The sequence below is a fragment of the Carlito syrichta genome, unplaced genomic scaffold, assembly GCF_000164805.1.
Source record: "Carlito syrichta isolate Samal-C Ts95f unplaced genomic scaffold, Tarsius_syrichta-2.0.1 Scaffold144115, whole genome shotgun sequence".
Classification (NCBI taxonomy): Eukaryota; Metazoa; Chordata; class Mammalia; order Primates; family Tarsiidae; genus Carlito; species Carlito syrichta.
In genome coordinates, this window is record NW_007088211.1 from 35,332 (window position 1) to 47,937 (window position 12,606).

At 42.8% G+C, this 12,606-nt stretch overlaps 1 protein-coding gene across 1 annotated transcript in view; it reads right to left on the reverse strand.

The window, feature by feature from the left end:
* The window catches only part of FCRL3 (Fc receptor like 3), a 40,854-nt gene extending 32,305 nt beyond the window's left edge, over positions 1–8,549 (reverse strand). Inside the window, exons 1-7 of the mRNA XM_008050331.1 lie at positions 8,507–8,549; positions 7,697–7,717; positions 6,479–6,721; positions 5,739–5,996; positions 5,225–5,509; positions 3,436–3,723; positions 2,499–2,777 (exon numbers count right to left, since the gene is read on the reverse strand). Of these exons, the coding sequence (XP_008048522.1) occupies positions 2,499–2,777; positions 3,436–3,723; positions 5,225–5,509; positions 5,739–5,996; positions 6,479–6,721; positions 7,697–7,717; positions 8,507–8,549 (1,417 nt within the window). The remainder of the gene's footprint in view (positions 1–2,498; positions 2,778–3,435; positions 3,724–5,224; positions 5,510–5,738; positions 5,997–6,478; positions 6,722–7,696; positions 7,718–8,506) is intronic.
* Between the last annotated feature and the right edge of the window lie 4,057 nt (positions 8,550–12,606).

The window sequence follows — 12,606 nt, forward strand, 5'->3', positions numbered from 1 at the left end:
ATGCCAAAAACCACGTGCTCATTCAGGGGAGTAACTCTGGAAGATGTGGTAGGGGACGAGCGTACGAGGATGTTTTAATTCATGCACCATCTTTATATCTGCCTATAGGAAAGCCATTAATAGAAGATGAGTAGGTGTGGACCTCTCTAGACATGAGAGAGGCAGCTGCTGGCTGTAGGATGAGTGACCAGAAAAGTTTGTCAGAGGACCAGAACTACAGGGCAACGAAATGGTTTTCAAGTCCTACTAACTAATTGTCAATAAGGAAAAGAGTGAATCAGGATTGCAATGGTCAAGCGGGAAGCGTGTAGCATTGTTAAGTGACCCAGGTCCCCTTTGGGCATGCAAACGTAAAACACGTGAATCCTGGTGACTTTATTCAAGGGTCCCTCTCCTCAGGACGGGATACACACTCTCATATCTCTGAGGCTGCAGTGGCCGGGAGCGGCCACTGCACTCCAGTCTGGGCGACAAAGTGAGACGCCAACTCAAAAACAAACAAACAAACAAACAACAACAAAAAAAAGAAATGCAAACTGAAACTACACTGAGATACCACCTAACTCCAGTCAGAATGGTCATCATCAATAACTCAAAAAATAACAGATGCTGAAGAGCATATAGTGAAAAGGGAACACTTTTACACTGTTGGTGGGAGTGTAAACTAGTACAGTCTCTGTGGAAAACAGTGTGGCGATTCCCAAAAGTTCTAAAAATCAACCTTCCATATGATCCTGCAATCCCCCTACAGGGAATATACCCAGAAGAACTCAACTCACTCTATAAAAAAGATGCCTGCACACGTATGTTTATTGCAGCATTGTTCACAATAGCAAGAACATGGAACCAACCATGTGCCCATCAAAAGAGGCCTGGATAAAAAAATGCAGTACCTATACACAATGGAATATTACACAGCCATAAGGAACAAAATCATGAACTTCACAGCAACCTGGATGGACTTAGAGTCTATAATACTGAGTGATCTGTCACAGAAACAAAGAACTGAGTACCACATGTTCTCACTCATAAGTGGACCTTGAACAACTATCGTAATACTATAAGAAAATGATTGACAGTGGTGGGAAACTTTGAGGGGGTGTGGGGGTAGGAAGGTGGGATTGGCAGTAGTTGGAATCTGCCTAGAGAAGGGGGGCACATCTCATCAACAAAGGTATCTGCATAATGAATATTTATATACCTAACCCTGAATTGTACTCCTCAATTTTAAAATAAAAAATTTAAAAGTAAAAAAAAAATCAGGCACTCAGTAACTGATCATTTTTATTGTGTGACTCAGATAGAAGGCCCATAAAATATCCCTTTATTTAATGCATATTTCTCTGTTTTTCAATGTGCATATTAAGTTAGTACAGTAGCACATAGATACATAAGTAATAAACATATGATGTGCATGTTTAAGATGTTTGATTGAAATCATTGTGGGATGAGGAATTTTTGAATGTTTTACTTGGCTCAATCTCTTTATAAGTGAGGAAATTAAGGTCATACAATATATATCTATATATTTTATTCAAGACTGAAATCTCAGTTTTGGCACCCTGTCTGGCACTTCCAGGTTTTAAAACCACCTTAAATCATAATCCAAGTTTGGTCCATATGAAGAATCATTATTAACCAAAATGTCATAAGTGTTCTAATAGTTTGGAATCTTTGGAGAACAAGAGACCACGGCAAAAGCCATAGAATGTAAGAGTTTGAATCACTGGGAGTCATTGACACATCTCTTTTATTCGTCCATCTTTTCCTATGTCCCAGTGGCCTATCCCACCATTTAAACACTGGGCATTTTGTAAAAATCATGGCTTCGACTGGAGGAGGTCTCTCATAAGTGACTGGGCACATTGCTAATTACCAATATGGGCTGGATGTGGGAAATACAAGATGTCTTGGTGCCCCTGGTGAAGAAAAATTTTGTTAGGAGATACTGAAAATATCAGATAAAATGTGACCCCAATCAGAAGGCATGTGGAAAAGAGATGTTTAGGCAGGACATTAGAATCTGGAGGCCATAAAAGAGTCCTGCTGCTCTGATGGCTAGGGGAATCTTCAAAGAGAGACACTGTGTTTAATGATCCAGGGAGCCAAGTGGGAATTTAGATTGACTCGAGATGGGCAAATAAAACTGTGGCAAGGAATGTTCTGGTCATTTGTTCCTGGGAAAAAATAATTCAGAAATAAGACTTTCTGTGACATATTCCTTGCTGAACTATTATTTTGGAAAGTCTCTGTACCTCTACTAGAGAGAACATGTGGAATGTATGGCTCTTGATGACAATGACAGAAAAGTAAAGAATGGTTTAAGTTACTGAATCTGTAGTCACAAAGAAGAATCCCAGAACTTTCCAGGTGGAAGCAGAGAAAGTGGGAAGTCTTCTGCAATAGCAAACCAGCAAATAGCCCAGTGGAGCTCTGTTTGTGAGAAGACTGAATGGCTTGCTGTTGGTTGTTAACTGCTTTGGGCACATCCTGCTTACCTGTGATGTTGAGACTCACTCTGTGACTTTGCTGGGTCCCCAGGCCATTGTCAGCCTCGCAGAAGTAGTTTCCAGAATGTTCCGTTGTCAGAGAGAAGTTGAAGGATGCTCCTCCTCCAGAGGCGGCTGTGCTGTTTTCCAAGGTGACATCCTCATGATAAAACCAGTACAGTATTGGAGGGGAGCCTCTCAAGGCCTCACAGTGAAGCTCTACCACATCCCCCACCACAGCCTGGGCCCTGGGAGCCCTGAGCGTGAGGATAGGGCGAGACACTGGAACTGAGGGGGGCAAAATGGCTGTCAGAGAAAGATTCTGATACTGTGACTGAAGCATAATCCCACTCAAGGAGCCTAGGAATAGATATAACCCTTCATTGTTTCTGTTACCCACTGATCACACTTTTCTCATCTAATAATAAGAAGGATTTTCCCAAAACAGTGACAAGTAAACCCCGGTCATTTTGTTTTTATCCTCATTCAGTCCTTTGCATTCACCTTATTTTGCCATCTTGCCATTTCTTGGGTAGGTTTTAAATCTTCACATCTAGGCTGGGCTCGGTGGTTCAGCCTATAAACCCAGCACTTTGGGAGGCTGAGGCGAGAGGATTGCCCGAGCCCGTGGGTTCGAGACCAGTCCCAGCAACTTGGTGAGCCCTCGTCTCTACAATAAATCAAAAATTAGCTGGGTGTGATAGCGCACACCTGTAGTTCTAGCTACTTGAAAGTCTGAGGCGGAAAGATCACCGGAGCCCAGCAGGTCAATACTGGGGAGTCTGTGAGCTGCACTCCAGCCTGGGCAATGGAGTGAGACTCCAACTAAAAAAAAAAAATTCACATCTCTGGTTCTTTGCCTCCTTTAAATGATCTTCACAGCAGACAGAGAACCTAACCCCTGGCTTGCGAACCAAGACTGTGTAAAGAAAACTTGGAAACTTACTTCTCACAGTGACTCTAATCCGCTTGCTGAGGATGGGACCATGAATGTTGTCAGCTGCACAGTAGTATCTCCCTGAGTCGCTCTCCTTTACAGGGAAGACTTGCAGCTCTGCCAACAGAGAGTGCTGGGTCTTTCTACCCAGGCTTCTTTGTGTTCCCTCTCTGTGCCAGGAGAATGTGATCATTCCTGTACCTTTGGCTGCTGAGCAGATAAGAACCAGATTTTCTCCTTCAATCAACTGTCCTCCAGGGGACTGGATCTCTAGTTTCACATCAGACACAGGAACTCCTGGGAGGACCACAAGATGATACATGAGGGTTCTGACGACAGTGACCTCAAGGTCAAAGAGAAAGCTGGAGCTGCCATGAATAGGCCAATTGCACAAGGTGCAATAGGCTGCAGTCCAAAGTAGAAAATAAGAGATTGATTACGCATAATATCATAAAGGAAGCAACATCCCTCCCCATTCCCACAACAATTCCCATCCTTGGTTCACAATCTCACTGAAAGGAGGTACCTATAAAAACCTAGAATAAACTTAGTTTATTCTTAGTTTAGTCTTTTTGCCTCAGCATAGCCATTTTTGTTTAGACTTTACCCCAACACGCTTTGAATCCAGCACAGGTCAGACATAGATAAGATAAATTTCCAATAGGCAGGTTTTAGGATGCATTCAGACATTCTACTGTAGGCCAAGCAGCAGATTACCCCACTCTGTCGGCAAATCTCCATCAGATGCAAGACAAGGACAGAGCTATAGAAATGATAATAGACCACCTTTTGGTCAAGAATTTTGTGGATTGCAAATGTCTGACAAATCTCTGGCAGGAAATTCCCCTCCCTTTATCTCCTCCCATCTAGCCCACCACCCAAGGTCATGAGATGCTAAAGTCTGAGGATGTCAAGATCTAGGACTCTCGTGGCTACAATCAACATCAGAGACTGTAGCCCTGGACATTCCTTTTGGCCCAGACCCCTCTGGGCCCAAACCTCCCTTCCCCCAAAGACCCTTAAATATACCCAGATCTTAACCCTTCGAAGCCACACTTACCTCTGAGTGTCATCCCCCTTTCCAATCTGTAAAAGGTGAATAATACACTTACTTCTTTCTTTTCACTTTCTTCCTTGTTACAATTTTGCATTATTCCTTTGGCATCGGCACTGGCACCTGCCCACCTTGCCTCAGTTTATCCTTTCACTCACAAAACCTAATGTTTTCTGGAGTCACATTCTATAGACATTTGTCTCTAAGAAATTTGTGATGCACTAATGGACCACATAATTAAGAGAACACTGGAGATCTTCTATCCTGAAGTGACTTTACTCAGAATCCAAACCCTTCTCCCATCCTTCAAGATGTCTCTAGTCTTATCTCCATGTCTCCAGGTCCTTCTCTGACTATCCTCGTTCATATACATCTTCTTTTCTGACTGTTTTGATGTGAGTTTAGGTCAGCAAATGGAAGTACCAAAGGGGTCTCTAAAGATTGCACGTGGTCAGCTGTGCTTCTACATGTCTGCTGACTCAAGAGAGAAGAAATCCTGTGCCTCTCTCTAATTCCCACAGGGGGAAGTACTCAGTAACTGGTCAATGACGACTATGACTCAGGTGGAAGAGAAGGTTCTAGGGCAATTAAACCAAAGTGGAGCCTAAAGAGGGACAGATAATCCAGATAGCTAGATGCTCCTCTCTGTTATGTCCACCATCCCCGGGGTCAGGAGAAGTCAGGGATTTTTTGCTCTCCTCTCCCCAGCTCTGACTCTGGATGCACAGCCGCTCGGATACTCACTCTGCACATTTATCTGGAATCTCAAGCTTCTTTTCATGACGCTGTGAGTCTCTGCCTCTGCCTCACACCAGTAAGACCCTGAGTCTTCACTCCCCATGGCAGGGATTGTCAGCTCTGGGGAGCTGCTCCCGCCTGATTCCAAGGTCTGGCTCTCTCTGAAGAAGCGGAACTGGAGCTGAATGCTTGGCCTCTCTGGAGAGAGCCAGGTTTCACAGGTCAGGGTCATGGGACTCCCCTCCATGGGCTGGAAGGAGCTGGCTCTCAGCACGGGCTGCAGAAATAGCTCTGATAAAAAGAGCAAACACAATCCTCAGAGTAGTGAGGCTCAGAGCTCCTGGAGAGGTGTACCTGTGTTCTCAGCACCAGCCATCAGACAACCTTGCAGATGAAACAATCTCCCTCCCATGACTGGGCCATGAGAGGCTTTTTATAAAATCCCCATTGACAAGTACCCTCCCACAATCCTCACAGTTTCTCTCCCAAACTCTATAACCCACAATAGTCTAACCATTACCTTGAACTTGGATGCTTAGAGGTTTTGAAGTTACCATCCACGATTTGAAGAAATTTCCCCCAGAAGCAGTGCAATGATATTTGCTATTATCCCTGGAGACTGAATTCAGTGTGATGGAGTCTAAGTTATGTTTAGGAAGCTGTTTCTTATTCTTGAAATAAACCTTTTTAGTGATGCTCTTTTCTTCTTTCCCTTGGCATTTCAGAACTACACTCTCTCCTTCAAAGACAGGATATGAAGCCTTCAGGATCAGCCATTCTGCGAAGAGCAGAAGGGCACATTTAGCTTATCCCCTGCTACTTATACCTCCACTCTTATTTCTGCCCATGAGGCAAGAGCTACAGTCCCATCCATAGCTCCAAATGTCCCCACCAACTTTGCCACATAGCCCCCCAACTCGATTCTTACTTGCCCTAGGAGAGTGAACAAATTCCCAGAAAATGTCCTTGAGAAATCTCCACACATGTCTTTAAACAAACGAGGGATGTTATCCCATACCTTTCCCAGATCTGTGCCCCTTTTTACCTAGCAGCTTCTGGGTCACCCACACTTCTCTGGATAGAGGAGTTGGACAATGCAGCATCCTGCTGCTGCCCTATCCCTTTATCTTCACCACTGTTGTCAGCTCATCTAACAACCCTGCACCTGTTTCCATCTCTTCCTGGTCTCCCTGTGTTAACCCAGCCCCCAGACACTCTGCCCAGCTGCTCAACTTTAGAGACTCGCCTTCCCCTCCTCACCAGATGAAAATTCCACATGCACAGCATCACTGAGGGAGGATCTTTGGGTCTTGCATTGGTAATCTCCAGAATTTTTTATTGTGATCATTTTCTGTTTTTCTTCCAACAAATTCCCATTATGATACCAATATGTATATCCCTGGTCTGGGGAATGGAATTCCCTGCATGTGAGAGACACTTTGCTTCCTTTGAAGGCTGTGGACCATGGAGGATTGAGTACAAGTACAGCCTTTGGAGCCACCCCTGAACAGGAGATAGAAAGATAAAGACAGGTGAAGGTAAACAGGAGATGAGCACAGAAATGGGGGACCCCAGCCACAGTCAGTAGTTTTCTGCGCTAATTCCCTCAACCAGGACCAGCATTGAAAATGAAATGGAACAGAGACAAGCTAGGGAAATGTCTGAGACAGAATCTGTTCTTCCTCATCTTTTGCTTAACCTGGAGGTGGAGAAGAGGGTATCTAGGAGATAGGGTTCTTGGTGTGGACTCAGAAAATCTCAGATGTGCTTTGCAATTAGACAAACACTGTGAAAGCCTTAGACGGTGGGTTGATTCTGAAAGCTCTTGTCCTATACATTTCTGTCAAGGTAAAGGTAAATTTGGGTTGTATATGCCTCAGAAGAAGTTTCCGGACTCCAGAAAATCACTTTCTATTTGTTAACATTTTATGAAGAAAATTTCTTTACTTATGTTACCTTTATACCTTCTTACTTTTAGATTCTATGGGAAAGGCACACTTACTCTCCATCTAAGGTGGACACAACCAAAAACTGAGGGATATAAATAATTTGAATGGAAGACGATGGGTCGCTTAAGAAGTCAGACTTGGGTATAGAATTGTAACTGACTGATGGGCACAGAAGGGAAGCTATTTCTCTGATCTTTGATAGTGGCACTAGCTTGGACACACAGAGGGAGAGCTATACGGGAATCAGATCTGAGGTTGTCTCAATATCAGCCTCTTGCATCTGCCTTCCTTTTGAGAATGTTTCCTTCCTCTCTACACTGAGGCATTCAGGTAAGAGGGGAGACTGGAGAAGTCAGAGGAGGGTCTGTTCACCCAACATGGTAACAATTGTGACCCCAGAGCAGCAGCACAATTCACCATTGATGCTGGTACATCCCTGCAGCCCTATTTACAAGGATTGGGACAGGCTGTGTAGGTCAAGGGGACCAATGACCAAAGACCAGAGGAGCAGAGAGAAGCATGAACATACCTGACTGATCTCTTCCAGGAGCTGTGGAGGAGCGAAAATTCAAAGATTAGCACATAGCAATGCTTCACAAATCTTTCCAACCTGACACTCTCTGAAAAATTTTGCAATAACCTGACCACAACTGTTACTTTGGTTTTCCTTCCTGTTTCTTTGCTCCCATTCTATATCACCCATAGCCTCTAAACAATGACAACAATAGTGAAAAAATAACTTCTTATTTTACAAACGTGCCCTGGCTTGTGTCCACAGCCCCAGCTCACGTCTTTGCTATCATTTACTTAGCAGCTTTGGACTTCATTCCCTCCCTCTCTTCTCTAGCCTGAGCTCAGAGTGCCAGAGAGCTTGCCAAAATAATTTATCTTCTCCTTATTTTGGGGACTTCTAACTGTTCTTCATACTTTTTCAATAGCTGTTTAAACTCTGGCTTAAAACTACAAGAAAGGAGTCATGTTTCTCAGTAGATCTTCCCTCACATGCCTAAACTTTAGAAGTAACTGCTTATCTGAAAAAGTATTTAGTATGAGGCTGTAGGAGGGATAGAGAGTGAAGGTTTGGCAGAAAGAAAAATCCAAGTTTTCTACAAGATGCAAAAAACCCGCAGGTAAGAAACCAAGAACAGTATACCCAGCTTGCTCTGGTGGCCGTATTCAGAGCCTTGGGGTTGCCCTGGGCATCCAGCTCTGTTCACTTCCCATCTCTTGCTATTTGTCTCTGAACCCCAAGTAGAAGCAGAAATAAAAAAATCCCTGGCTTCTCCCCTGGCTGATGTAGCAACTGAGGCCACAGTCCCGGCCTGGCCCATCTACTCACCTAGGATCAGCAGCAGCAGCAGCAGCAGCAGCCACAGAAGCATGGGGAACTGGCCTGATGCAGCGCAGGGCCAGTCTGTCTCCACAAAAGCCAGGCTTAGCTCCAAGAGGGAGGATACGAGCTTGCTGCTAAGATGAGACCTGCGAGAATTAGAAAAGGAGAAGATGAGCTTAGTATTATACCTTGTCTTATGGTCTAAAACTATGAACATGGCTGCCTTCCTAAAAGCTATTTGTACAACAGTCTTAGCAGCTGTGCATTTTTAGAAGCTGGAATTAATCTTCCAACAGTTCAGGTCTTTCAGGAGAAATGTCTCCAAGGCTGTGCCTGGGTTCTTTGGAAATGCCAAGCTGTGGCTTCGCTAGCATTCAGATAAGCTCTTCTTCCTTTTTCAAATGGAAAACCCCTGTATTACCTTGAATTCACACAGCCTTTGGTTCCACATGAGGTTCTTAATATAGACTCACCTCATGAGTGTGATGTGAACCACACAAAGTCAAAGGTATGCAAAAGCCTTTTTGTCCTTTACATAAGTCACATGAGGCTTCTGAACAGGAATGTGACAAAATTATACAGATTAGCAGAATGGGCTGCCCCTAAGTTTCAAGCAGATCTGTGCAAATTAGGAGATGAATGAACAACTGTACAAATAAGAACCCCTGTTTTAAAGTCAGAGCCCTTCTCAGAAAGGTCTTCCCTTACCTTGCTTGCAGTCAAAGAGGTCACACCCTATTATTTTGTTTCAGGCCCTCTCTGCTTTTTTTCACAGCGTTTATCACAATTGGTAATTACTTTCTACGTTATTGCTTGTTTGGGGTCTTCTCACCTGTTAACATCGAAGAGCTCATGTTTGTCTTATCTGTCATTATATATACCTTCCTCTGACAGTTCTTTCTTGAAAGTGGGCCTTTAATGAATATTTTTTGAGGGACTGTTGAATAGACTGTGCAAAACTCTGAACCAGTGTTTCTCAAGCTTTTTTTTTCATTACCACTACCCTAAAAAACCTTTTTAGACATTTTTTTTTTTTTTAGCTACTCCCCTCCTCCATGAAATTTGAATACCACTGATAATCTCATTAGGTGTTATATGTATAACTGTGCTTTATGCATTAAAAGGGTAGGATTTTTAAAAAATCTTTTTGTCAAATTTTGTCAAATCTTTTTGACAAATTTTGTCTCCTTGAGAGGGATAGCACACCTGCTGGGAATGCAGATTTCAGATGAAGAGACAAATCATTCTCAGAAATCTAACTACCAAGATAAAGTTTGTGACCACTCAAAGAGACCATTACATTAGAAATGCAAGACAATCTCAGATCAAATGCCCCATCTTCAGGGAGGTCAACCCTGAGCATGTGAAGAAAAGGGGTTCTCTTTTTTAAAAAGTAGCACTTCATTCTGTCTTCCATGGAAGTTACCAAATTTTGTCTTTCTATATGTATTTATAGATAAATTGGTTGTATACTATCTATTTCTCTCAGTAGATTGTAGTATCACAAGGACTGGAAATGTGTCTGATCTGTTCCTCATTGTGTTTTTAATGCTTAGCAGACCACTTGTCACATACTGATTTGTCAATAAATACCTGCTGAATGAGTGAACAACCAACAAACAATAAGGAGCAGAATGACAATAGAAAAGGATCAGATGTGTTCAAATATGTCCTTAGTCACCCCTGGTTAGAGGTTTCTCCACTATTCTGGGGAAGAGGTTTTGGTTATATCTTTTTACTTAAATTAAATTAAGTTGCCTATTTAAACAATACCCAGTCTATTTATAGTGCAGGGTCATTTTAAACTAGTAATTGTAGAGTGTGAGTGCCACTTCTGAGAAGTCTTCTCTGACCTCCCAAATCTGAGCTAGGTGTTCCTCTCCTGTGTGTCAATAACTCTTCTGTTTTCTTCACTTCCAGAACTTGTCATAGTGAAGTGTGATTTTCTATCCCTTTGACTGTATTCCTTGGTAATCTAAGTATCTTAGGGAAGGAAGTAGCTAGGTTCACTTTTTATTTTTCCATGGCTAGCCAAGTCATCAGCACAAGAAAGACTCAGTTGAATATGAATAGCTTTGAAATGTATTGTGTCAAAGTCAGCCTAATTCTATATGTGAATAAATGCAAATTCATTTCATGGTCAGGGGTAAGGATATTGTTGATTATCCCCCAACAGATGGTTAGAAAGAGGTGCTCAGCAGACAACCTTTTGAATTTAATTGCTTATCTGTCACCAAAAGTATTGCATTTTCTGTCTATCCCTGTTAAGACAAAGTCTCATGTCTTCATTATAGTACCAGCACCTAACACAGTTCCTGGCACTTAGTAGAGGGTTGTCAAATCAAATACAGAGTGCCCAGTTAAATTTGAATTTTACATAAAAAAACAAATAATTTTTACTATACCTATGTCCCATATAATATTTGGGATATAATTATACTAAGAAAAGTAGCCACTGTCTATCTGAAACTCAAATGTAACTAGAAGTATTATATTCTTATTTGCTAAATCTGGCAACTTCAACTGAATAGAATCACTTTTAATTTGCATGAGGAAATGACTGTATAATTCAGTTGAGGAGATACTTGTTCTCTTCCACGCGCATGTACCTCCTAGTCTTCTCCTTTTGCTCATTAATTCACTCTGCCCTGGAAGAAGTGAAGTACCTTATCTGATTGGTAAATTTGGGGAGAATAACTGAGACATGCTTAACTCTGCTCCGTGCTCTGTCCCTTAGATGCAAGCCTGCTGACAGAGGGGTCTATGAACAAGAAAAGACCTTCCCCTGTGTGGAAGGATGGAAGGTGAGGGATGGGGGGAGCAAGAAGACTCTAGAGTTTGAGAACAAATTGTCAGACACACAAGCAATTGGGGCATGGGCCTACATATGAGTGAACCAAAACCAAAGAACAAATGCACACGAGCTATATATTCACAAGGAGAGGCTTTGGAGAGAGCTGGTCCTATAGCTCTCAGCCTTGGTTTTATTTAATAAAAGAGCAGGGCATTTTTTAGATTGAAAAGGCTAATTCTGAGTCATCATTTAAATTTAACTACTGACCTTGAACAAGAAGTTTGCAGCCTTAGGGCCTGTGGTTTTGTGACCTTGGAGGACAATATCAGCTTACGGTGGCCTTGTTCATAGGTCAGTGACTGATTCTACAGAGATCAGACAGCACTGATAGATGGCAATAAGCAAAAGGCACAAGAGCATCATGAAGGACTTCAAGAGAGCTGCAAAGTCTTTGTACATGGGGCAGATAAGGAGAGGGTTTACCTGGGAGCAGTAGATGTATGGATGGCCACAAATGCTACCTAATAACAGAGCCTTGGGGCTGCAAAAAAAAGAAAGTCCCACAGTAGGCCAGGTCACCTTTTCTAAGCAGTCATAGCTGAAATGGATAGTCTTTTTTGGCAAAAATAGAAATCTCAATAGCTTGTTTAGGCACTAAAAGCTAGAATATTTTTAGCCGTTAAGAGTCCTTGTATGCTACAAAGCACCAATAAGGATCTAGTTTCAAATTGCTAGTACCAAGCCTAGAAAGACTCCCTATCTCAGTCAACCCAAATCTCACCCTGCATTTAGACCAAAGAGCAAACAGGAGGGATCACTCTTGGTGTTCTCTAATCTCAAGGGTGGAAAATATTAAAGAATTACTTGTCGGGAACCGCAATCACTAGTAAAAGTAAAGTAAAAGAGACCTGAAAACAGGAAAAATGCCGGCTGGGAGCAAGGCCCCAGTAAAATGCGGCCATGACGGAGGCAAAGCCCCATGGATCCTGTTGACGGACCTTCCCTAACTTTGAAGGATTGTGTGCATAGGCTTGAGAATGTTCCCTCTTTCATTGAGATAATAGATGCGCAAATGGATGATGGCACTTGACGGCAAAAATTATTCATAGGCAGAATGGAGGTGAGATTGCAGCAAAAAGGGTGCCCCTTAGGGTGTGTAAGGATGTTTTTCAGTAACAGCAGGAGGCCGAGAAAAAAAAAAACACGAGTCGACCACTTCCTCATAAACAACAGACCCAACCGGGCTCAGTGGCTCAGCCTGTAATCCCACGCCTTTGGGAGGCTGAGGTGAGTGGATTGCCTGAACCCTTGG